Below are 27,154 nucleotides of genomic sequence, written 5' to 3'. Positions count from 1 at the left end.
TGAAATTTACTTTATACCTTTGAAAATTCGGAGTGGGAGATGCTGTAATCACAAGCAGGTTTTACTGAGATCCTAAGTGTGTTTATACGGTAATCCGAGTGGAATATAATGTAATCCCAGGCGGGTTTACTGAGATCCTAAGTGTGTTTGTACTGTAATCCCGGGCTGGTTTATATGATAATCCCAGGCGGGTTCTAAGTGTGTTTGTACTGTAATCCCGGGCTGGTTTATACGGTAATCCCAGGCAGGTTCTAAGTGTGTTTATACTGTAATCCGAGCGCAATATAATGTAATCCCAGGCGGGAATGTAATGTAATCCTGGGCAGGTTCTACTGAGATCCTTAATGTGTTTATACTGTAATCCCGGGCAGGTTATACGGTAATCCCAGGCGGGTTCTAAGTGTGTTTTTACTGTAATCCGGAATGGGGGATACTAAGTGGCAATTCAGTAAAGCCTAATCTTATGAGTCTCTGATAAAGCTACAGGAAGAATTTAAGTCCTAGATTAAGAGAAGTGTCAGACACTGATGTCAACAGGCTCTTTACATAAACAGGACTAAATGCATTTTTTTAGGAAGATATTCATATGAAACATACATATTACCGCTGATTTGCACTGGGAACCTATACGTTACGTGCAATTAAACAGGTATTGTAGATTGTTACATGGAAATGGTTAGAGCCACTCTTTACTATCCCTGGGACTGAACATATTTCTATGGGCTAATTAACCCCTTAAGGACCAAACTTCTGGAATAAAAGGGAATCATGACATGTCACACATGTCATGTGTCCTTAAGGGGTTAAAGGACTTATTATATAAAGTGTAGTTTTGGGTTAAATTGTCCTTTTCAGACTGCGGCTGGAGACCATCAGACAGAATAGGTTCATGTGGAAGATAGGGAGACATCTTGTATGGTCTTAGAAGGACATTAGGAAAGAAAGAAGTGGACATGACACACACAGGTCCAGAGATAAGCGTGAATGAGTGTCCGTGCTGTCAGCGCAGAGCCCTGTCTCAGTTTCTCTCCGTTTCTGCAGTGACAAACGTACAGCATCAGTGTCCCCGAACAGAAAAATAAATTGCCAGGACAATGGTGAAAACAATGATGATCCCTAGGGCGACAAATAAAACTCGGTTCTGGATGATCCTACAATAAAGAGAAAGAAGAGAGATGGTCAGTTTATCTAAGAACAGAAGTTATAAAACACTGAAAATACAGTAGAACTTAGTTAATGTAAAGTGACTTGTTGAGCAGTGAAGTGTCAGCTCAATGTATAAAGTGCTGCCTCGGACACAAGCAGATCCTGTTACAAACAGAATTCCAGGGTTATCACATTGGATTGAATGATAAGCATTTACCTATGACTAATGTAACAATCCCAATAAATAGATTTTATATTATAGTGCTGGCTGAATAGACTCCGAAGGCAGATTACTGGTACCCAGCCCAAACAGACCATGATTTAACAAACGGAAAATCCCTAAATGCTGATCCAGGTCTGGTTTATTTCTCTCAGGATTCCTCCTATTGCTGCGGCTAATAAACGTTTCATTAGCTGAAAAGCTGGCAGAGATTTTGACTTTGGTTTATGCCAGTATTTAGGGTTGAGGTTACAGATTGATTGCCTTACGAGCGGAGACACACACATTCATTATTAGTGTCAGCTCTTTAATAGACGCCATAAAACACTAATTACTATTATCATTTGCTAACAATAGGGCGAATAAGAACCAGTACATATCACAAGTCAACTTTAACCTCCCAAAAGCTGCTTCACTGAATCACATAATCACATTTACGAACAGCCATGAGATATCAAACGTGTTTGCAATGTAAGAAGTAATAGTTAAACATTAACGTCTAACACCGAGCTTTCCATATGTGTTTTCTGAATCTGGTCCTGGTACAAATTACAGGCTTTCTGATCGAGTTCTGTCTCAGACTGCAGGGATTGTGACATCCTCAGTTTGGTTTCTTATTAGGCGCGCTGTACGTACAGATGTAGAGCATCGCCAGAGCTTTCATTCACCAACATTACAATTCTCTTAACCCCTTAAGGACACATGACATGTGTGACATGTCATGATTCCCTTTTATTCCAGAAGTTTGGTCCTTAAGGGGTTAAATATTAGAAGACAAATCACGCACACAGCGCAATCACAGAACTAAAATGGGAAAATACCACTTTGTCAGTTAATAAAATATCACACTGCAGGTCCCATTAGCAGTATTTGAGTTTATTTAGTGATTTTTTTTTTAAACCTGTTTTGGTATTCATGTGAATGAGCTAAACCTTCTCATCTGCCCTACCGGGCGGGTGCTGGCATGGAGTGTTTGAGAGGTGAGTGTGCCGGTGGGAGATACAAGGTCCCCTGTGGATTAGGGAAAGGCCCCTCTCTCTCCTTACTGACAGGTTACAAAGTGATCACATTTGCTGACACGTCTTCCGCAAAACTGCACTAGTGTTTGTGTCCAGTCTCCCAGCAGGAGATGAATGTCCCTGCTTTGTCCTCATTTATCACTGAACGCTGAACTCAGATCTGTCTCCATTCTCTGCTGTCCCTGGACAAAGTCTCCACCAAAGTGTTCATTCTCTGGGAATGACAGCTGATAGATGGGGCTCGGCCCTTCTAATTACCATAGGACAGGGCTACTTCCATCCACTCCACTTTCTGGAAGACAGAAAACATTGTTTAACTGCTTCCACGTAATGCCAGTATCGGATTCAGACCAATTTATTGGTCTATAACAGCTGAGGGTTGTGGGAGTTGTAATGTAATTCTTACATTGAGGTGAAGGTTAGACAGGAGGTTTAAATTAGGGTTTTGCATTAAGAAATGTTCTCACTTTAACATTATTGTATTTTAAATGAAGAAACGCGGCTCTAACTAAGCAATATATTAACCCTTTACTAGCAGTAGATACTTAAAATCCAACTAGAAAAGGATAGTCCAGGCACCCTTTTTGAGACTTGCGCACAACGGAAAACGTCATTTCGCCACAAAAAAAATTAATATATATTTGGGGGGGATTCAGGTTTTCTTCACATAGTTTTTCGGTTCGGACAAATTTAATCTTTTGGGAAAAATGATTCGGACAAACCAAAAGACATGAGCACGGAACAATTACTATACTATGTACAGTAAATATGGCCAATAATTGATATAATGTGTGTATATATATATATATGGGTGACAGTACACCGATTTCGGCTCACAGAACCAGTAAACGTTTATTTTAGTCACAGAGAAAAAGCCACCAAGATAATAAAACAGGAGAGGCAGTAACAGAATTCCAATAAACACAATGCTGGAATAAACGGCTACATTTTATTTAGAAAAGGTGACCAACGCGTTTATTAGTAGGAATAGATAAATCCACAAATGACTCCTTATGAGATGCAGTCTAATATTGCCGTCCTGACAGCTACGGTATAGTATTTGTGGGATCAATGCCTCCAGGCATCTGCAACGTTAATTTAGAAGTTAAAAAACTTGAGAGAAATTCTGCTTGATTTAATATGTACAGAGTGGTTAAAACAATCTGTTGTATGTGAATATAACTGCCTTACTTTGCATTATTTCTGAATTTCAGATAAATTACCAGCTAAATAAACTGTTGTTTCGCAGTACTAACAGGAGTTCCGTGTTTGAAAGATTAACCATCCTGTACGGTAGCCAAAGCCCTTGTCGACAGATGACGCTCGCTATATGTGATGCCACCTGGACTTGCTAATTGAAAGTCTGAGCTAAAGTCTCCACAATCCCAATCAAAGTTCTGTTTCTAGAATTCTGCAAATGAGTTTGCGGGGCCGGGAAGCGCATATGTTGAAGGGAACATATTCATCTTTTAAATGGGATTAGAAACAAAGGACGTTTTTCCTAATCAATGCCTGATCTCGGTTTTTGCTGGGACGTTCCCAACGCTCTGGTGGTACAGTGAGTTTCTGTATATAATCTGTGGTTAGGGCATATCACTGCATATGGTGGGATATAACGAGACATCACTAAAACGGGCTAAGAATTGCACTAAATGATGTGTCAAAAACATATCAAGCAGTGCAATTTAATATACTTACATAAATTAAATGCATTAATTACACATAGTACAGTAAAACAATACTTATTTCATTTAAGATTTTTTCCTACAACAAATCTTTGAGGTCTACTTCTCCTTCTACGGAGAGTTCCTCTGAAACCAGGAAGTAGCTGAGATATCTTGGTCAAGTCCTGGGCCTTCTATTTAATCCCCTGGGAAGAAACCTCACACCTCTGTAAGAATGGCAGGGAATGGGGAAGACTCTTCACTGATGCACCAAACTGTCTCCGATACCATTCAAATACTGATTACAGCTTTCCAGACAGCAGATTATCCTTATAAGCAGGAGATAAACCATTGTTTGACTACTTTATTCTTCTAAAACAACATTTCTCCCAATACAGATTCTCACACACCCCTAGCAGAGCAAAGACAAATGGTGACTGAATGTCTATAAATACAGCCAAAAATACACCGTGCCCTTATATCTCACAGTCAGAAATACACCGTACCCCTATATCTCATCTGAGAGCAGGTACCCACAAACACATTCAGAAATACACCATACCCCTATATCTCATCTGAGAGCGGGTACCCACAAACACAGTCAGAAATACACCATACCCCTATATCTCATCTGAGAGCGGGTACCCACAAACACATTCAGAAATACACCATACCCCTATATCTCATCTGAGAGCAGGTACCCACAAACACAGTCAGAAATACACCATACCCCTATATCTCATCTGAGAGCAGGTACCCACAAACACAGTCAGAAATACACCATACCCCTATATCTCATCTGAGAGCAGGTACCCACAAACACAGTCAGAAATACACCTTACCCCTATATCTCATCTGAGAGCAGGTACCCACAAACACAGTCAGAAATACACCGTACCCCTATATCTCATCTGAGAGCAGGTACCCACATACACAGTCAGAAATACACCTTACCCCTATATCTCATCTGAGAGCAGGTACCCACAAACACAGTCAGAAATACACCATACCCCTATATCTCATCTGAGAGCGGGTACCCACAAACACAGTCAGAAATACACCGTACCCCTATATCTCATCTGAGAGCGGGTACCCACAAACACATTCAGAAATACACCATACCCCTATATCTCATCTGAGAGCGGGTACCCACAAACACAGTCAGAAATACACTGTACCCCTATATCTCATCTGAGAGCAGGTACCCACAAAGGAACAAATTCACCGTTCCCTTTACATTTACAGACAGTACCCATATACCAGACTGGATGCCCAGGTACAGAGTAAGAAGTAGACTGTTTCTCAATGGATAGAAGAGACATCTCAATGGAAAGGACATGATCCTCACATGATCCTCTAGGAAAGATTAGGCTTTACAGCCTCCGAATATGAGCATCAACATGGGGAAGGGAACAAAAAGGGGAAATGTGTGAAAGGCCCAGTTGCTTGTTTGTGTATTGAGACTGCAGACGGGTCATTAAATAAACATTATTTGCATTATTCCATCCTTTAAAGTGCAGAGCGCTGGTGAAGAGAAGGCTCTGGGGCATCACAGTTATTCGGGAACAATAGTGGGCAATGACTCAACCCATCTGTAGTGGAGCCAACAGCGCTGTCAGCGGCAGACACTGCCTGTGGGTGTTCACGTCAGCGAGAGAGCAAGTGTTTGCGAAGCCGAGGAAGAGCAGGTTACAGGTACACCCTAAAACACGCGGGCGGCATGTCGGCACAAAATGATCTGAAACTGAACTTTTATCTGTCGGAGCCAATACTGTTCACTCTGCAACACATCCCTTCAGCATGCAAAGCGTGTTTACAGGGTAAATAATTTAAGAAAGAATATACATTTGAAAGAAGATGCCCATTGGAACCACCAGGACTAAAATGCCTCGGGGCAAAGACTTGTTCATTTGCATGCTGAATTTTATTAACATTGTATACCGCAGCTTTAAAGAGCGTACGGTTCAATTAAAGGAAGTGGGAACAGAAAGATTAAGTAGATTCCATTTTTCTTTCTTGTTTTTTTTCCATAAATCAGGAATTAACCGTTTGTGCCATCAGCTGCATTATGTCACGTTTCAAAGCATTAACCTGTTAAATGCCAGAAGTACGTAAAAAGCGCATTGCAGCTTATACAGCCACAACCAAGGGACGAAAACTCAAAGGCATGACATGAATTCAGAGGGGTGAGGGCCATCATATAAAGGGTATTCTTTTAATGTATACCTTCCAGGTGTCCTAGTGGTTCGGAAACAGTCCCTAGTTTTACTCGCTGTTGACATAATACGGTTCTTTCCTTCATTTGATAATTACCAGTTGTCTCTGTGACTATCCTCTGATTTGTGATCTCGTTTAAATAATAAAAAATAGAGATATTTAGCACGGCTTGTTTTGTGTTTATTACACAATTATTGTACAGGTGGAATTCTGCATCGCTAGATCCATTTTGTTAATCTTAAAAAATAGAAGACAGGATGAACTCTGAATGTCATAACTATTATATTAGTATACCATAAAACCCATGTCAGCATGTATATACACATCATGTTATCACATGCTCTAATGCATTGTTTAGGTAATGAGGTTTATGTACTAACCACCAAATTGCTGTCAATTCAGGATTCAGGTTAGATCTCAGCTGTGACTATATTGCGTTGGAAGTTTTGTTCTGCCATTTGGATTTCAGTTTGGTGTTTAGTGCATACAGTCCATTGTGTCACAGATAATGATTGGAATGAACGGTAGTATCAAGCTTGTGAATGACCATAATCTTTACAAACGTACCCTGCAGTGCATGTTACAGGAATAACACCGCATGACGTCCCTTACTGAAAGGTACACAAGGGCGACCTGTTCAATTTGTTGGTACAAAAATAATTGAGTGATTTAGACACGCCAAAGTGGTGCCTGAATTGACAAAAACACCTTAAGATTCTTTACACCACAACCACCGCAGTATGCCATACTGTAAGCCATTTGTGTTTCTTTAAATCAAATACGAGATTAACAGTTATAATACAGAAATTCTCGGTTTCCCACAGCCAATCAGCGGGGATCCACGAGGAATGGATTGTAGACCTGGTTCTGGCTCAATACGGCTGTGCTCTGATGAGAGCATTCAGAGCCATAAAGAAGATTAACGTTTAGTGTCTCGTGGTCTGAACTACCATCTGAAAAGGTGCTCACAGACAGAATGACAGTGGGCCCTCTTGGAGACGGTCTAATTTTATCCAAGGAATGTAACATACACGTTGTGCCACATTTAGGCTTTTATTACTAGTTATCGCCAGACACGGCTAAACGTGACACAGCAAACCTCTGTAAAATAGATTTCCCATGATTCTCTGTTAGTTCCTGTACCCCCAGAAGGCAGACCCCCAATAACCTTCCTCGGAAGCAGAGATAGGTGGCATTCTAATTAAGATCCATTTTGCTGAATAGATGGTGTTAGTAACCAGCAATGCAGCCTTCACACATCACATCCAGACTAATGCCGAACGCAGTTTGCCGTGAATTGGAAAGTCGGCGTTTCGTTTCAGTCTGGAAATTAAAGATGCTAGCAGTGTTTAAAACTCAGCCAGTGTTGCATTCATTAGCGTGGGAGAGCGCGACATTTACCCAGGTTCAAACTAACATCTTGCTCGTTGACCAGCAATGAATAATGATGGGTCACTATTTCATTCTGATGCCAGTAACAACTGTCTTGACAATTAGCAAGTGTTCACGCATATTATCACATTAGTTAAAACGTGAAGTTACCTGGCAAGCAGACACGAGTAGGAAAACTTACAAAGATAGATCAGACCAGGATGAGATGCCTTTTACCAACCAGGATGAGATGAATTCTTTTTTTTAAAAGCCTTTAATTATGATGTAGTTATTGGGGAGGAAGGCAGTTTCTGGGGATCCATTCAGCTTCCTTCGTAAAGTTTTTTTGAGCAGTTCTACTTTTAAACATTTCTACATTGAATTGTTTGTGTATTTGAAGGAGGATTTGTTTTGTTTCTGCAAAACATTGTCTCTTTTACTGTAAATACTTTGTAACAATGTTCTAGAATTTCACACTTAAATGGCTGCCTGATATTTTATTTAAAAAATGTTTGCTCAACGGGGTCCTTCTGCTGAAATGAAAGCTAAGCCACAAACTGACATGATGCCCCGTTGGCAGATTTCCTGAGAAATCCTCTCTTCTCTGGCACAGAGTATTCACCCCTGCCTGCTCCTTTTGGATGGCATCCTTTTAGCCAACCTTATATTTTTGCCTCAAACTGCTTTCCTTCTGTCACTTTTAGAGAGAGTGACGGAAGACTCTCTGATCGACCAATGTCCACGGTAACATAAGGCAACAAGTGTGTTTCAAGAAAAACACAGAAATATAATGTGAGCAGGGATCAACACTCTCTAGCGGTTATGAACTAGTAGCCACATGATGCTCTGCACTGACTCTTTGCCAGCCTCGTGGCATTTTTATTTGCCACCCCTGGTCGTAACATCCTCAGTATGTATTGATTACATATCCAAAATATTTCCATTCTAAGAGGAATAATTGGCTCTGTTTATAAGCACATATTCTATTTTAAACTGGGTCGGGCAGGTGGTGTTTTATTCCACTACAATGAATTGATCCGGATTCTCACAATTAAAATCTGAAATATCCAGAAATTACATTGAAAGTGATTTCCTTTGCTTCATGCCATCCAGCTGCTGCGCTTTGCTTTCACAAACTCCAGGAAAACAATTGGAGCTGTGAAGGCCATTTGCGACATGCCACTAACGCGCCTACTCTGAGAGACAGATAAAAATAATGAGTCTTTCTGTCAAGAAGGATTTAGGAAATATCACTAGCATTATTAAAATTTAATTTTTTCACAGTGCATTTTGACTCCCCTTTTCCCACCGATAATGAGGGAAACTCGCTCACCTTCGCACACGTTCTCCTTGTTTCACACAATAAATTCATCCTTCCAGTCCAGAAACATTTCACGAGAGAGCTCTCACTGCTAACGGCTAATTTTTCTTTTCATTTGTTTTTTTTTTTACATTTTCTATTCTCTCAAATATCTGCTGCTGCTTTGAGTTTTTCAAACCCACCAAAAAAAAAAATAATAATAAAAAAACATATACAACGTCAAATACAGAACAGTTTGTTTGCGATTTTGTTTTTACCAGGCCAATGGAACAAATAAAAATCAATTTTAGCCCAAACAGACCTGAAAAGTCCAGGGAGTAGCTGATACAGAAAAAGCAAATTGTAAAAAATAACATAAAACCGAGTTTGATGCCTTCGCAGAGTGCTTACCTGATAGAGAGCTGACAAGCTTGGTCATTAATAGATTTCATTTGATTTAATTTACATTCAATTAAAAGAAACCAACAAGTTTTAGTGGCGCAGGGGTGCGCGGCGAGGTGGTGGTCAGTGATATATGAGTGAGCTGCATGCCTTAGGCTGCACACAGAGTTCTGATACATTCACAGCCTAATATTAGCTGAGAACAGAATGGCCCTGGGTTGTCCGTTAACAAAGCAAACTGGGACCTCGTGATTTTTTTTTTCCAATTTTTTTTTCTTTTTAAGTGACCGCGGTCTGGAGTGTCTGAGACTGGCCTGTCCGTTGTCTGTTAACACTGCAACCCAGTCTGACGTAACTGTATTATAGTTTTAGAACAATGACGGAAAGCCTTCCCATTGCAAATATTTAGTGAATTCTGAAAGTCTGGCTGAATATCACGGTAAGTGTAGTCCCCAGGCTAACCTGCTGGTAATTACTGTCCTTGTGCTATCGGTTATCTAACATTAAAGGTGCAATTACACCAAGCTGAAAGGGATTCGTCCACACTGTCCAGCACTTCTGCCAGTCATTGATGGCAAAGATCCTTCAACAAGCAAAGTGACCGTGCAAGAATAGTCCTCTTCAATAAATCAGGGCCATGATGTCTGGGCTAACGAGCGCTAATTAACACCTGGAAGCATTATCTGCCAACAGCTTTCAAAAGATTGGCAAAACATTATTTTCTTCTTTAGATTAGAAAATGACAGTTCACGAAGGATGTGATGCGTCTTGCGGAACATTTATTTTTGTCAAGTTAAGACCAATAGAAAAAAACAGGATATGAAATATATGTGTGTATATAGATCAGATTTATCTACAATGCTGTTTGACTATACAATCATTATTAACTGCGCGCAATGCTGTCTTTGTGTTCAGCAAACTGCAAATGAATGAGAAAGCATTCAAGCAGAATACTAGATAATGTTAGCCAAGAAATATCTCCCCAGAACGCTGGGAAAGGTGGCCCTAGATCGAATTGAAGACTTTGTTAATCTTAGTAAGACGTGGCTGGTCGAGGTGCGGACTGTCACTGCTGCATGGAAGCAGTGGCTATTTTACCTTATGTTCTTCACTTTCTGGTATTAGAAAGGCTTTCTTTTCTCCGTTCTTTAACGGGATTGATGAACGTGGAAGGCAAACATTTAGTCTCATAAGAAACCAACAGGTCGCAAACTACAAGTAACTTTTTTATTTTTATGCACAAAGATCAACTGCCAAATTATTCAGTTTCTGAAACAAATCGTGCAGTTAAAGGTAAACGAAGAAAGTTCGACAGCTGCCACCCACGAAACAGATCATTGAATAAATCTGCCCCTGTAGGTCACCATACATTGAGGGATGTTAGATAAACCGGTACATCTCTGTATGCAAATAGCACAGCTCCACCATCTTCACACTGAGCTGCTTTTACAAAACACCGCGTCCTGGATAATGCTCAGAACTCTCAGTCAGAAGGTTCGGGAGAAGCCATTTGGAAAGTTCTAATGGTAACAGTTGTAATTCAGACACCTGAATGCAGTAATATTGTAAAGCGCTGCGGAATTAGTTGGCGCTATATAAATACCAATAATAATAATAATAATCTTCATTTACTAAAGTGAAAACTCAACCCTTAACGACGAGTGACAGACCTCGTCCGTCACCCGTTAAAATAAACCCCAGATGGCCGCAATCGCGGCATTAATGGTGCTCCGGTCTGCCTCTGTATTAGAGGCAGACCGGGAGCACTGACTTGCGCTGTCCCAGCACATGTGCCCGCTCTGACAGCATATTCCTGCCCCCTGTAAAAAAAAAAGTTAAATTAAAATCCCACCCCCCTTTACCTAGTTTAATAAAAAATGAACCCCTTCCCTGCCAATTGATCACTGACTACAGTGATCAATTGGCAGGGATTACATTTTACTATGATCTGATTTTTTTTTTTTAACCCCTGTGGGTTAATTATTATTTTTTTTTTAACCCTCAGGGGTTACATTTATTTTATTAATTAATTTAAATATTTTAAAATGATAAATTTAGCTAGCTGGGGAGGGTGGGAGTTAGTGGGGAATTGGGGGATTTAGTGTTAGGCTAACTAGGGGTTCACGTTAAAAAAAGTTTTAAAATAAGTTTTAAAAGTTACAAAATTAAGTTAAAAAAAGTTTTAATAATGTTTAAGTACATTTAAAAAAAAAAAAAACCTTTACCCAGTCCAAATAAAAATTAACCCCTTCCCTGCCAGTCAATCACTGCCTACAGTGTTTAAAATACAGATCACAGTATTATACTGCGCTCTAATTTTTTTTAACCCCTGACGATTAACTTTTATTTATTTTTTAACCCTCAGGGGTTCAATTTATTTAATTAACTAATTTAAATATTGTATAATTAAATATTTTGCTAGCTGGGGTGGGTGGGAGTTATGGGAAAATGGGGAATATAATGTTAGTGCTGCTTACTGCTAGTTATGGGTTAACGGTAAAAAAAAAAAAAAATGTTAAATCTGTAAAAAAAAAGTTTTAAGAAAGTTTAGGAAACTTTAAAAAAAATAATAAGCAAAACAAAAGTTTAAAAACTAGTTTTAAAAAGTAAAAAAAAGTTTTAAAAAGTTAAAAAATACATTTAAAAACGCTCATTACCACTACACCTGGAACAAACGAGAGAAAAAATTATCCCACGCCAAGGTTCAAAATATGCCTCTTGAATTACCCCAGGGTGTATTCTTCAATAAATAGTATGTGTTTGTGGGGAAGTTTCAATAACCAAACATCTAAACTACTCCAAATTGGAACATGGACACAGCGTAAAACTTCAAAGTTAGAAAAAAACTGAATGGCTGCGTCTCAAATGTGCTGCGTCTCATAGCTGAGCAACATATGAAGTATTATACAGCGGTAGCACACATAAGGTTTGCAAAATATACTGTGCAAACTCACTTTGTGTGTCAAAAAGGCAGAATTACCACTACACCTGGTACAAGCTAGCGGAAAAATGATCCCACGCTAAGGTTCAAAATATGCCTTTTGAAATACCCTGGCATGTCTTCTTTAAGAAATGGTATGGCTTTATGGGGTATTTGGATTATATAGCCTGGTAAAATACTCTAAAATGGGATATGGGCACAGCGTAAAAATGTAATTTAAAAATAAATAAATGGAATGGCTGTGTCCCAAATGTGCCCCTCCGATGTCCACATATACCTGGCAAAGGTACATATGGGGGTATTTTTGTACTCAGCAGACATAGCTGAGCAACATATGAAGTATTATACAGTGGTAGTACACATAAGGTTTGCAAAATATACTGTGCAAACTCACTTTGTGTGTCAAAAAGGCATAAAAAACGCTTATTACCACTACACTTGGTACAAGCTAGCGGAAAAATTATCCCACGCCAAGGTTCAAAATATTCCTTTTGAAATACCCTGGGGTGTCTACTTTAAGAAATGGTAGGCCTTTGTGGGGTAGTTTGAATTTAAAACCTGCGAAGATGCTTGGAAATTGCACATAGACCCAGCGTCAAAATTCATAGTTCGGTATGGCTTGGTCTCCTATATGGCACTGTAGCTTCACAAAATAGTGCCAAAGACATTCATTGGGGATGTCTTTTTACTCAGAAGACTTAGCTGAGCATAATTTGGGGGGTTTGAACTTAGTGGCACAGACGAAATATACAAAATGCCCAGCAAAAATGCAATCCGTATGTAAAAAAAATGCCCAAAATTATTTTTTACCACATACTTTGGCATATATTGGTGAAAAAATGGGGGCATGTTAAGGCACAATATGCACCATATGAGATACCCTGGAGTGTCTACTTTTACAAATGGTAGGCCTTTGTGGGGTTTTTTTGAACAGTCAAACTGTTATAATACCCCAAATGGAAGCATAGGCTCATTAAATCCATCTCTTAAAATTCTACTGTGAATTCTGAAAAGGACAGGTCTCCTATATGGCACTGTAGCTTCACAAAATAGTGCCAAAGACATACAATAGGGGTACCGTTGTACTCAGCAGAAGTAACTGAACACATAATAAAACTTTGTACAGGAATAGCACACACCAACTTTACAAAATACACATGAGAAGTTCTTTGTTATAAGTTTGTGTGCCAAACCCCCCCAAAAACTCAATTTTACTCCAATATTTAGCAGAGGTTGGCGGTGAAATGGCTACGTAGAAAGTGTCAAAACAACCTTAGGTAAATAGCCTGTGATGTCTACTTTATATAAATATATACTTTTGTGTGGCAATTTTGTTTTCTTTTATGGCTATTAAGCTTACAAGACAAACATACCAAATTCTAAAATCGCTCCACATTTAAAGTTTATTTTACTCCTTGTGCTTTGTGACCTGTAACTACCCAAAAAAACTTAAAATCCCAGACACATTATATATTCTGTAAATCAGAACAACTAAATAAATTTATTTTTAATTACTTTCCTTAACCTGCACTAATTGTGCACACATTATTATTGCAAAAACTGTAAAAAAACCCCCTAAAATTTTCATTTTTTTTGCATTTTTCTGTATTTTTTTTATAATAAATAAGCATTTATGTAGATATATGTTACATACAATTAAAGCCCTTTCTGTCCTTTAAAAACGGTATATAATATGCGTCGGTGCAATAAATTAGTAAAATGTAAATTGCAGTTGAATGCATACAGCATAAAATGCAAAAAATGCCGTTGTCATTAAGTAAAAGACAAGCTTCCGAAGCTCTGTCCTTAAGGGGTTAAAGTCTCACGTTAGTAAATAACTCTATTATTCTTTGGGCTTTCATTCAGTGACTGATTTCATGTGAGCAATCTCCTTATAAACTTTAGAGAATAGCAAACAATAATCCCGTAGTACAGTCTGGCCCCTTCTTGTAATACGGATTCAGACAAAAGAGGGGAAAAAAATGCTTCCTTTAAAAAACATCCAACAAAAACAATCCCACAAGCCACAAGTGTAAAAATAAATAAGTAATAATATTAAAAATTCCAGGTTTCACACATTACGTTTGCTAGATCCCATCATACATTTTTTATTCAGAAATTGAGGTTCTTTGCCGGCAGCGTAAGAGGTGTTTGGGTGCAGAGGAAAAGATCTTCTTTAGAATGCTCTGGGTTTTAACAGTCAGTTTATTTTATTTTTTGCACAACGTTTGCCTGCAGCACCTTCTAGCAGTCATATCCTCCTATTACCTGATGAGTGTGTGAAGGATTTAAGCTTTTATTTATTTATTTATATGTTCTTGTTTTTATTCAGACCTCACTGTCCTCCACCCTTTGGCCTACTTGACGTCTGTTGCTCGGCATCTTTTTTTAAAGCTATTATTTCTTTCAATGTGCACAAGGCCCAGGCCTGCTGAAAACTCCTTGCCAGGGCCCCAGTACGGCCTGCGCTCTACAAAGGATCCTGTTTCAGTACTTTAAGAAGCCAGTTTAAAAAGAAAAGAGAAAAAAAAAACTAACCAGAAACTTAAACTGCAAGGTCTTCTACTGAAGATACTACTGCACCTCCCAACATGCTGAGCCTGCCTGAGACACTGATGGTTTCTGGGAGTTTAAGAAGGTTTGATAACTTTGTAATGTGGTGGAAAATTCTTCCTTGGCCACAAACTCCCTATCGCAGGTTCTAAAGAAACAGTAATTTAAGAACCATTGGCTCCCTATCGCAGGTTCTAAAGAAACACTATTTTAAGAACCATTGGCTCCCTATCGCAGGTTCTATAGAAACAGTATTTTAAGAACCATTGGCTCCCTATCGCAGGTTCTATAGAAACAGTATTTTAAGAACCATTGGCTCCCTATCATAGGTTCTATACAAACAGTAATTTAAGAACCATTGACTCCCTATCATAGGTTCTATAGAAACCGTGATTTAAGAACCATTGACTCCATATCGCAGGTTCTACAGAAACAGTAATTAAAGAACCATTGACTCCCTATCGCAGGTTCTATACAAACAGTAATTTAAGAACCATTGACTCCCTATCGCAGATTCAAAAGAAACAGTAATTTAAGAACCATTGACTCCCTATCACAGGTTCTATACAAACAGTAATTAAAGAACCATTGACTCCCTATCGCAGGTTCTATACAAACAGTAATTTAAGAACCATTGACTCCCTATCGCAGATTCTAAAGAAACAGTAATTTAAGAACCATTGACTCCCTATCGCAGATTCTAAAGAAACAGTAATTTAAGAACCATTGACTCCCTATCACAGGTTCTATACAAACAGTAATTTAAGAACCATTGACTCCCTATCACAGGTTCTATACAAACAGTAATTTAAGAACCATTGGCTCCCTATTGCAGGTTCTATACAAACAGTAATTTAAGAACCATTGACTCCCTGTCACAGGTCCTATAGGAATAATAACTTCATGACCATTATTAATTATCATCAGGGCATGATCGCCGGTACTAAAAGAGCTAGAAAGTATAGAATAATCGCCAATATGATGGTTACTTCTTAAGAGAATCCCTGGACTAAGTGAAGAAGTTTGTACACAATCATGTAAGGGTCTAAACGGTCCAATTCTGCAAGTAAAGGATCACACTGAATAAACCAGGTCAAACTGGAACAGACATAACACGCGCACAGCATGGGATCTACTAGAATATTACTGATAAAAGGAATCGATTTTCCTCCTGTCTATCATTTCTATTCTTACGGAGTAGTTTCCGTCCCTGTGACAGTATTATAACATCAAACCCAGGACAGACACTTTTGTATTAAATACACCAATTTCAAACATCTATTTTGTTTAATCCCTTTGTGAAACGTGGGATGTTAATAACTATTTATTACTGGCTTTTATAAAGCGCCACCATATTCTGCAGCGTTGTACTTAGCTGCAACTTCATGCAAACTTTGTTATAAAATGCTGTTTAGGGATAATCAATCAGAAATAGGGGGACGCTATCGAAGTGATACAATATTCATCGTAGCACAGATTCTGAAATATTATCAGAGAATCAGAAATACTGGTTTGTGATATACACGTCGGCAACGTATAGTGCTACGCGAGTAAAACTAGATTTCTGATAACATTATTATTATTTACAAAGCGCCAGCAAGTTCTGTAGCGCTGTACAATGGGTGGACTAACAGACACATATTTGTAACGAGACAAGTTGGGATTGAGGGCCCTGCTAAATGAGATTACATGCTGGAGGGAGTGGGGTATGGGGCTACAAAAGGTAAGGGTAAGGTAGAAAACGAGGATGCTGGAATAGTATTCACTGAGGGCTTAGTGTATTTATACTTTTTATTGGATGACAGCTGCAGGATAAGAAGAAAGAAGCAGGGAGGGTAAACCTATCCAATATAAGCCAGGGGATCAACAAATACTTTTGTGCCCCGCAGAGAGGACCTGTATTGTGCCCCGCAGAGAGGACCTGTATTGTGCCCCACAGAGAGGACCTGTATTGTGCCCCGCAGAGAGGACCTGTATTGTGCCCCGCAGAGAGGACCTGTATTGTGCCCCGCAGAGAGGACCTGTATTGTGCCCCGCAGAGAGGACCTGTATTGTGCCCCGCAGAGAGGACCTGTATTGTGCCCCGCAGAGAGGACCTGTATTGTGCCCCGCAGAGAGGACCTGTATTGTGCCCCGCAGAGAGGACCTGTATTGTGCCCCGCAGAGAGGACCTGTATTGTGCCCCGCAGAGAGGACCTGTATTGTGCCCCGCAGAGAGGACCTGTATTGTGCCCCGCAGAGAGGACCTGTATTGTGCCCCGCAGAGAGGACCTGTATTGTGCCCCACAGAGAGGACCTGTATTGTGCCCCGCAGAGAGGACCTGTATTGTGCCCCGCAGAGAGGACCTGTATTGTGTCCCGCAGAGAGGACCTGTATTGTGCCCCGCAGAGAGGACCTGTATTGTGCCCCGCAGAGAGGACCTGTATTGTGCCCCACAGAGAGGACCTGTATTGTGCCCAGGGCCCTTCTTTTCCCTCCTACTCGCTGCCAAAATGCAGTCAATGTACTTTGAACCCCACCGGCTCTTGTACAGTGCAGAAGGTTGGAGGGGTCTGAAATTCCAGTTCCTCTCCATCTTGTCGAGGAGCTCTTCGGAGCCTGTTAGTAGCGCGTGCAGAGATAGGTGTTGGACTGGGTAGGGAGACGATAAGTTGGTCATACGGCGATTAAGGTAATTTAAGTTTAGTTTAACTTATGTTGAACTTTAACAATACATCTTCCTTTGGAAACATCCCAGGTAGTATCCCCCAAGTGCAGCAAACCAAAATACAATATAAAGGGGATACAGTTGTGAATCTACAAAAAAAGATATGGCAGGCTTCTATTACACCAATACAGTGTAATAGAGAACAGCACATTCATATGGCCCGGCCAGAAATGCGGCCCCCCTGAATCCTGGAGGGCTAATCCCTGTCTCTTCCCCCATTGGCAGGAGTCTCTACACACCAAGGGGTGGACTCCAAACCTTTTCCAAAAAGCTAAGTATTTATTGGTGTAGACAACCTGAAGTAAGAAAATTGGTTTAAAATAATAAATAAAAGTGGGCGGCCCTTAAAAGTTTAGCTTGCTATACTGACGAGTTTGGGACGGAAGGGGTTAATAGAATTGGTTGACCTTTCATGCTCATAAAGAGAGAAACTTCTCTCAATACTTGTATAGTGTATATTAATTGTTATTTCTTTATGAACATCCCATTATAGGTCAAAATGGATTTCTGACAAGCGGATGTTTTTATTCGTTGATGAGGAGGAAGTTGCCGGAAGCAAGACCACTGGCTACGCAGGTTGTCATATTCTAATACCGTAAGACGCCGCTGTCCCCATACAGCCCTAATTTACATCGGCTCAAGGATTCCAGCCCATCCGTTTCCAGTTGTTAATTACTGGCCTCATTAGTAAATGATATTATAATGTGCTCATCATCTCTGCAGTGCCGTCAGGGTTAATCGCAAAACACAGCAAACTCTCTGCTTTCAAGCTTGCTTTTCTTGGAAGCCACTTATATCCCGTCCCCTCGGTGCAAAGAGTCACATTGCTTAGCATGCAAACAGTCAGGTCTTTGAAGGATGAACCCAGGGGTTCAATTTTCAAAACGGCTGCGCCCATTCCCTGCCGATGGCAATAACCGTTTGAAAAAATGCTCCGCAGAGCATTGCCTTAATATGCTCCCTATTCTTCACGTAGCTGTTTTAATTAGATACAAAGGTGTCCTTCTCTGCTGTTCACTTTATGGCTGTGTGCTGGATTTCCGTCTCGATAACAATGCTCAGATTTATGGAAGTTTTCACTATAGAACCGACGTGCTGTGTAAACTGGGATCCAGAGGGTGGAGTGCCCTTGGCCCGCTCATATGTTTTGCAGTGTGGATACAATGACTCGCAACTGGAAATGTAGGTTGGTATGCAAATGGAAATCTATCACATGCCCACGATAGATGGAAAAACCAGGGACCACAAAGTCTACTAGGGACCATCACCCCAACACAAAAAATCCAACTTGGGTTCCCATGGCCCAAACATTACCAGATAAGACCTACAGTTACTTTTCTCTAAATAAAATGAATGAAAATATGAGGTTCCTTTAACCCCTGGGAGGGCCTGACTCGCGGACAACCTCCGCTAATGACGAGGAAAGGCTCAGCCAGTGTGCCGTGTAAGGAGTCCCTCTTTTCTAGGAGCTCCACATTGTTGGTGTGGCTGAGTGTATAACAGAGCTCCACAGCAATAATACTCCCAGTAGTGTCTGAGTGTATAACAGAGCTCCACGGCAATAATACTCCCAGTAATGTGTCTGAGTGTATAACAGAGCTCCACAGCAATAATACTCCCAGTAATGTGTCTGAGTGTATAACAGAGCTCCACAGCAATAATACTCCCAGTAATGTGTCTGAGTGTATAACAGAGCCCCACAGCAATAATACTCCCAGTAATGTGTCTGAGTGTATAACAGAGCTCCACAGTAATAATACTCCCAGTAATGTGTCTGAGTGTATAACAGAGCTCCACGGCAATAATACTCCCAGTAACGTGTCTGAGTGTATAACAGAGCTCCACAGCAATAATACTCCCAGTAATGTGCCTGAGTGTATAACAGAGCTCCACAGCAATAATACTCCCAGTAATGTGTCTGAGTGTATAACAGAGCTCCACAGTAATAATACTCCCAGTAATGTGTCTGAGTGTATAACAGAGCTCCACGGCAATAATACTCCCAGTAATGTATTATGTTGTTCTTCCTTTTTTAGAACTCTTCCTAAGATTGTTTCATTAAGTGTACATAAATGCACGTTCTATATTTGGGATATAGACACTATTTTTGTGGTGATGTATTCCTTTTTAATTTCATAATGTAGATTAATATGTGTTTAATAGCCTTGGACAATAAAAAATGGACTTGCCCGCTGTGGAACGCATAGACCCGATACTATGCGTTCCAGTGACGTCATAAGTATGGGCCAGGACCTCACACCGGATTTGACGCGCATAGATAGACGGGGGAAGGCTATTGGCGCACCCCGAGCACAGGAACCGGAAGTGACGCACACGGAACCGGCGGTGGAACGCAGGATGCGTTCCATACGGAGAAAACCCGGAAGAAGAAACAACTTTCAGTATATAAAGACGCCAAAAGGCTTATACCTACAAACATCGACTGATACCAACTGAGGAAGCCCTTACTATAGGGCGAAACGCGTTTTGGACAGATACAGTCTATACTTTGAACTTTTATTTGGACAATATTGTCTATTATTAATTTTATTGCTTATTCTTTTATTTTGTATTTTAATTGGGAAGATTTTTTCTATTTACAATAAAGTCTCCTTTTTGGATTAACGTATTGGAATAGTGCCATTCCTCCACTGCTGCCCTCCAATCTTTTAAGGAGGATACCAAGAAGGATGGGGACATCCTATTAAGAGTCCCACTGCGCTGCACATAAGAGCCATATGTCATACTGGCTCTAGGCTTGTGAGTAATATTGCTCTGCTGCTATTTACTATATTTTATTTTTAACAGACTATACTATGATGCTTTGTCTTTTTTACTAGAATCTACAGATGTGTGCTCCACCTATTGTAGGTATCATTTGTATTTCTTGTAAGTGGTAGAAGGGGTTTCCACTTAGGTGGTTTGTAGCTGTTTAGCTACCACACACTTTTTTCTCACCGTATACCTATTACTTCTCACTCCCAGTAATGTATCTGAGTGTATAACAGAGCTCCACAGCAATAATACTCCCAGTAATGTGTCTGAGTGTATAACAGAGCTCCACAGCAACAATACTCCCAGTAATGTGTCTGAGTGTATAACAGAGCTCCACAGCAATAATACTCCCAGTAATGTGTCTGAGTGTATAACAGAGCTCCACAGCAATAATACTCCCAGTAATGTATCTGAGTGTATAACAGAGCTCCACAGTAATAATACTCCCAGTAATGTGTCTGAGTGTATAATAGAGCTCCACAGCAATAATGCTCCCAGTAATGTGTCAGCGTATAACAGAGCTCCACGGCAATAATACTCCCAGTAATGTGTCTGAGTGTATAACAGAGCTCCACAGCAATAATACTCCCAGTAATGTGTCTGAGTGTATAACAGAGCTCCACAGTAATAATACTCCCAGTAATGTGTCTGAGTGTACAACAGAGCTCCACAGCAACAATACTCCCAGTAATGTGTCTGAGTGTATAACAGAGCTCCACAGCAATAATACTCCCAGTAATGTGTCTGAGTGTATAACAGAGCTCCACAGTAATAATACTCCCAGTAATGTGTCTGAGTGGATAACAGAGCTCCACAGCAACAATACTCCCAGTAATGTGTCTGAGTGTATAACAGAGCTCCACAGCAATAATACTCCCAGTAATGTGTCTGAGTGTATAACAGAGCCCCACAGCAATAATACTCCCAGTAATGTGTCTGAGTGTGTAACAGAGCTCCACAGCAATAACACTCCCAGTAATGTGTCTGAGTGTATAACAGAACCCCACAGCAATAATACTCCCAGTAATGTATCTGAGTGTATAACAGAGCTCCACAGTAATAATACTCCCAGTAATGTGTCTGAGTGTATAATAGAGCTCCACAGCAATAATGCTCCCAGTAATGTGTCAGCGTATAACAGAGCTCCACGGCAATAATACTCCCAGTAATGTGTCTGAGTGTATAACAGAGCTCCACAGCAATAATACTCCCAGTAATGTGTCTGAGTGTATAACAGAGCTCCACAGTAATAATACTCCCAGTAATGTGTCTGAGTGTACAACAGAGCTCCACAGCAACAATACTCCCAGTAATGTGTCTGAGTGTATAACAGAGCTCCACAGCAATAATACTCCCAGTAATGTGTCTGAGTGTATAACAGAGCTCCACAGTAATAATACTCCCAGTAATGTGTCTGAGTGGATAACAGAGCTCCACAGCAACAATACTCCCAGTAATGTGTCTGAGTGTATAACAGAGCTCCACAGCAATAATACTCCCAGTAATGTGTCTGAGTGTATAACAGAGCCCCACAGCAATAATACTCCCAGTAATGTGTCTGAGTGTGTAACAGAGCTCCACAGCAATAACACTCCCAGTAATGTGTCTGAGTGTATAACAGAACCCCACAGCAATAATACTCCCAGTAATGTGTCTGAGTGTATAACAGAGCTCCACAGCAATAATATTCCCAGTAATGTGTCTGAGTGTATAGCAGAGCTCCACAGCAATAATACTCCCAGTAATGTGTCTGAGTGTATAATAGAGCTCCACAGCAATAATACTCCCAGTAATGTGTCTGAGTGTATAACAGAGCCCTACAGCAATAATACTCCCAGTAATGTGTCTGAGTGTATAACAGAGCTCCACAGCAATAATACCCCCAGTAATGTGTCTTTAAACTATAATAAATGTGTTTAGAAATCAGTAAATAAGAAACTTTAGACATTGAAAATTTCAGTTCCATTAATGGGTATCGGTATGTCACTGTAAACGCCGTCTGAAATACTGTGTCGGTGTATCGTACATATAGTGGCTCTGAACATGGCTTCCTTTCATCCCTGCGCAATAAGTTGGAAGTGTAACTACGTAAAGCGTAAAACTTGCGTAAAAAAGACCAGAGATGTCCAGTGTCCTCTGATCCATTTACTGCACAACCAACCATCAAGAAACATCACAGTGAATAAACAGTGTTATTACAAATGTAGGGCACAATGTGTAAATGGCAGCCTTTGTAGTGTAATGGCCATTTTAATTCCCTGTCTCCCAGCTCTATGTCTTCCATTAAGGTTGCTCCCAGAAACCTTAATTATGTGTATAGGGATTACAGGACATTTTTGATTTAATGGACTCTGTAGAAAAAGTCCACTGTCTGGGGCATGTGGCTACCAGACTCTAATTTCTTAATGATCTCAAATAAATAATATAAAAGGAACTGCTAATATAGGGGTTATTAATCTTTAATAAACATCTTGAGGTAGAAATGCCATAAAAATAACAAAGTACAATAAGTGACATTTATACATTAAAGAGGAGCTCGAGCAACGCACATAATGGCGTATCCCCACAATATCAAGCGATGCGTTCCATAAAGTTAGGCGTACCCGTGTTTATTGCTAGTCAAGTTAGAAAGATGCCATGTTTGTGCTGATACTTGTGCGTGGGTAGAGGGTAAATGTGTATAACCCTTACCCACCATGAGACTAAAACATTATTTGTGATGTCCGTGGGCCCTGGTGAGTTTGAACCAAAAACTGAGCCTGAACAACTTATCCGAAACAGCCGAGAAGGACCAGCCCAATACTTCCCAGAACCATATTAATTGTAACAGACCTTGCAAACGCTCGTCATCCGACCGGAAACATCCGAGCTGCCTCTCAAATTCTACCCACTCACCCCATGCTTTACCATAGCGCTGCTAGGTAGATTCCAAGACCGAATACTGGATCCAGGACATTATTTGTTCAGCCCAAGACCCTAGAGATCCATCAGGCATGGAAAGCCCACCTCATCTGCCCCAGGCGCCGCCACTCTGAACTCCCGCCACTGAAAAAGAGCATCCGTTGTAACATTAGCAATCCCGGGGACACAGTCTTACAGTACATATTCAAAAGCAAGCAGCCTAAACAGGGGAGGATGCCGACAGATTGTTAATGGCCAACACCACCCCCATATTATCACAGTGGAAAACCACCCTCTGATCCCATAGGAGATCCCCCCCAGAGTTCCACCGCCACGACTATAGGGAAACTCCAAGAAGGCCAAATTCCTCGTTAACCCCGCAGAATGCCATGACTCCACCAGTGGGCCCCAAATCCCACTGCCCCGCCCGCATCAGTAAAGCGATGGAGCTTGGCATTGGACACCTCAGGCGCCTGCCAATAGGAACGACCATTGAAACCTTACAAGAAAACGGACCAAATTGCCAGGTCCTCGTGCAGGGGGCAAGTGATCTGCACATAATGATGAGGGAGATCCAGCCAAGAGGTCGCCGCTGCCAACACCCTCCCCATTGGGGTTAATTCGGCTTGTGAACTGCAGCTTGCCAAAGAGAGACTGCAGCTGCCACAATTAAATCTTCTTGAGCAACCCAGCAGACGAAACCAGGCCGCACAAATCCGGCACCTTACCTTCCGGCAAATGACACTCCCCAACGACCAAATCGATCTCAATCCCCAAGAAACTCAAACAAGTGAAAGGACCAGAGGAACCCCGAAAAAACGCGAGACCGACTCCAGGGTCCGAGGAAGGTGTGAACACACGTCTGAACCTGCAGGACCGACACAGAGGAAATGATCCAAGTAGTGTAGCAGCGAGTTACAAGCCGCTTCCTCCCGCACCACCCACTCCAGGAACGTACTGAAACATTCAAAATAGAAACAGGAGATCGAGCAACCCATTGGCAGGCACGAGTTCACATAATACAAATCTAAAAAGATATTTACAGATAACTGGCGCTACAATAATACTATAAATAACCAGTGCAGAATAAAATCACCCAAGTGTTATTCCATAAAAACACATACATACATACATTCTTGATGAAAAGTAAGGCGATAACACACAGATGATAGAAGTATTTCACAGCAGCAACAAATCTGTTAATAAAAACATAAAAGCGATATAGTGCAGACTGTATAAAAGTGTTATCCGTGTAAGTAAAAACAGGAGGACTCTCAGGTCAGCTCTGAACTCAGTAGATATAATATCCCCACTCCGACTGATGTTGTGAAGAAGGTCCCAAAGTGGTAAATCACCAACCAAGGAAGTTCAGGAACCAATAAAAAGTAAATTACTTTATTATACATAAAATAAAACAACAAGATAAGGGGATACGACTAGGGGCACAACACGTTTCGACTGTTAGTGGTCTTCCTCAGGTGCACGATCTACCATATTCAAAACAATCGAGTCCACATAATAACCGTCTTGGAAAACACGGCCGAGCAGATGATGGCAGTCCAAGTGCACTGGAAGCAGCCGAAAGGCCGCTTCAATATCGGCTTTCGCCATAAGAGCCCCAAACCTGCAGCGCGGGCCATCCGAATCACCGCGTTGAATGACTCATACGATACCCTGCCCAGCTCAGCATCAATATCACCATTCACTGATCCCCCAAATGGGTAGGATAAATGATAAATCAGTCGAAACTTGCCTGGCTCTTTCTTGGGCACCACACAAAGGGGAGGTTGGAAGGTTGGAAATCGGCAGAACTGAGAATGGGCCTGCCATATGCCCCAATGACAGCTCCTTGTTGAGCTTGTCTTCCACAATACCTGGGTGGTCTCGAAACGACTTGAGGTTCTGACAGACCCCAGATGACTCCCTAGCCCGATGGGGAATCCAAAACCCATTGCGGAAAGCCCCTAGCAGTTCCGCTGCCTTGCGGTTCCTATAACAGTTTAGCCACTGGGGCATCGTGCCAACGTCCACTGGTGTCTTCACCCTTTGAGACCACGGTACCCCCCGCTCACCGGCTCTTCCCCACTTGAAGCAGCGGGCTGCAGAGTGGGAACCCCCACACCCGTGCTTAAACTTGCATCCGGCCCACCACTTGCAATGGCTTTCATTGAAATGCCAGCAGCAACTCACGCACCTGGGCAAGGCCGACGCACCTGGGCAAGTCCCCCCCCCCCAAAGAGAGGACGACATACCGGGGCTGGGCGAGTCATAATCACTAACCACAAGTCAATATCCATCAGACCCAAACCAATGGATGGGGAAACTGCTAACCTCAGGCGAAACTGCTCATTGTGGCGCCACCTGCTCAACCCCCATACACCTGACATGCATTCCAATCTATTTCTTGGTAACAGAATAGTGCAGAGCATTTATTGGAAAGAAGGCGCAAGATAACACTTGCCAGGACCGAGAAGGCCCTTGGCCAATTACCAAAAGTTTTTGTTTGTTTTTTCGAAACCGGAACTTATCCTTGTCAGGAGGGGGAAAGTCTTCTAACGGGAGCAGTGAGAAGATTTCCACAAACTCCCCTTTCCAGATTTTTTTCTGGACTTACTGATGCAAATGCAACCCAAGAGGGCCCGACCAACACATATAGGCCGCGCCATGGGAGGCCGGCGCAAATTCCACGCAGGGGAACATCCAAGGAAGATTCAGGGACTACTGAGGCGAGGGCCATCGATTTCCCCCCCAGAACGGACACCCTGGTTCTCCCACTGATCCAAGAAACCCCGGAGACACCCCTCCAAAGAAGCCCAATCAAGCTGACCACCCCCAGCCCCCAATTGTCCTCCAATACAGATCCAGACTGTATTGGAGCTGCAGCAACCAGTATCGGAGCTGCAGCAACCAGTATAAAAGTCAACTGGAGGCTGGTCCGGAGCTGCAGCAACCAGTATAAAAGAAACTGGAGTGTAAGCCAGTGATGCCTAAAATATAGCCCGGTCTGGAGTCACCTGGGAAGAAAGAACAGGTAAATTCACATCCTGCGGCCTACTCACCCACAGGGAGGCCCGACCACCACGCCGTCCGCCTGGACCAAGGGACGCACGTGGTGCGCCCACATTAGATGATAGGGCCGCCGGAAAACCCTCGGCGGCCTCGGCAGGAGATCCAGACTGCACAGGAGTGGCATCAGCCTGTGTAACCGCGGACCAGCCGGCCCGGGAGGTAGGACTGCTCCTCCTGTTGCGAGGGGCACAGGCTGCAGCAGACCACCAGGGTAGTAACAGGAGCCCGCGGGGAAGGTGACACAAGCCCCGCGGCCGCAGACCAATGGATCTGAGCCCAGGACAGCCTGTAGCCTCCCCAGGAGGGGTGAAACGGTCAGGTGGCTGAGCTCGCCTCCGGGAACCCCCACACAGTGAGGCTGCAATCACCGCGGAGGCCTGCAGACGAGCCAGCAGGTGCAGACCCCCATCTTGTAAGGCCTCAGCCCTCAGGGCAGCAAGGACAGCCTCAACGTCCATACTGAGACCCTGGCCGAAAACAGCACTTGGCAAGCAGGTACACAAGGTGCAACTACCATGCAATTACCAACTAATAATTAAGATGGCTGCTATCCTGTGACCTGCCTACCTATATATACTAGCCCACCCCCTTTGCCCATTAATAATCCTCCCACCATTCAACGACCTCCTTACCATTCTATCAATACACTCCCCCTCACACGTACCTGTTCTGTCTAGGCCTTGCCCGACTCCTCAGGGTCTGTTCTGTTTGTTAGATAAAACTCCAAGATTTTATCATATTGCCCTGCTTTATGTCCCACTTCTCCTTTTGTTATAGTGGGTCAGCCCACTCGCTGTTTAGTAAATAGTCCCATCACCATCCTAGACATGGCTTTCTGTAATTACTAAATTATGTCACACAAGCTATT

The 27,154-nt window shown here is 41.8% G+C and overlaps 1 protein-coding gene across 4 annotated transcripts in view; it reads right to left on the bottom strand.

Annotated features, from left to right (window-relative positions):
* Window positions 1–809: 809 nt before the first annotated feature.
* The window catches only part of VTI1A (vesicle transport through interaction with t-SNAREs 1A), a 313,337-nt gene continuing 286,992 nt past the window's right edge, over window positions 810–27,154 (bottom strand). For 2 of the 4 annotated variants that reach the window (XM_063435024.1, XM_063435025.1), the window contains one exon: window positions 810–1,151. In XM_063435024.1, the coding sequence (XP_063291094.1) occupies window positions 1,058–1,151 (94 nt within the window). In that variant the 3' untranslated portion in view covers window positions 810–1,057. The remainder of the gene's footprint in view (window positions 1,152–27,154) is intronic. The other 2 variants (XM_063435026.1, XM_063435027.1) reach the window with 1 other exon arrangement.

Source organism: Pelobates fuscus, chromosome 10 (assembly GCF_036172605.1).
Source record: "Pelobates fuscus isolate aPelFus1 chromosome 10, aPelFus1.pri, whole genome shotgun sequence".
In the NCBI taxonomy this organism is placed as follows: Eukaryota; Metazoa; Chordata; class Amphibia; order Anura; family Pelobatidae; genus Pelobates; species Pelobates fuscus.
The sequence above is the reverse complement of the archived record's forward strand: the minus strand, read 5'-3'. Positions and strand labels throughout refer to the sequence as shown.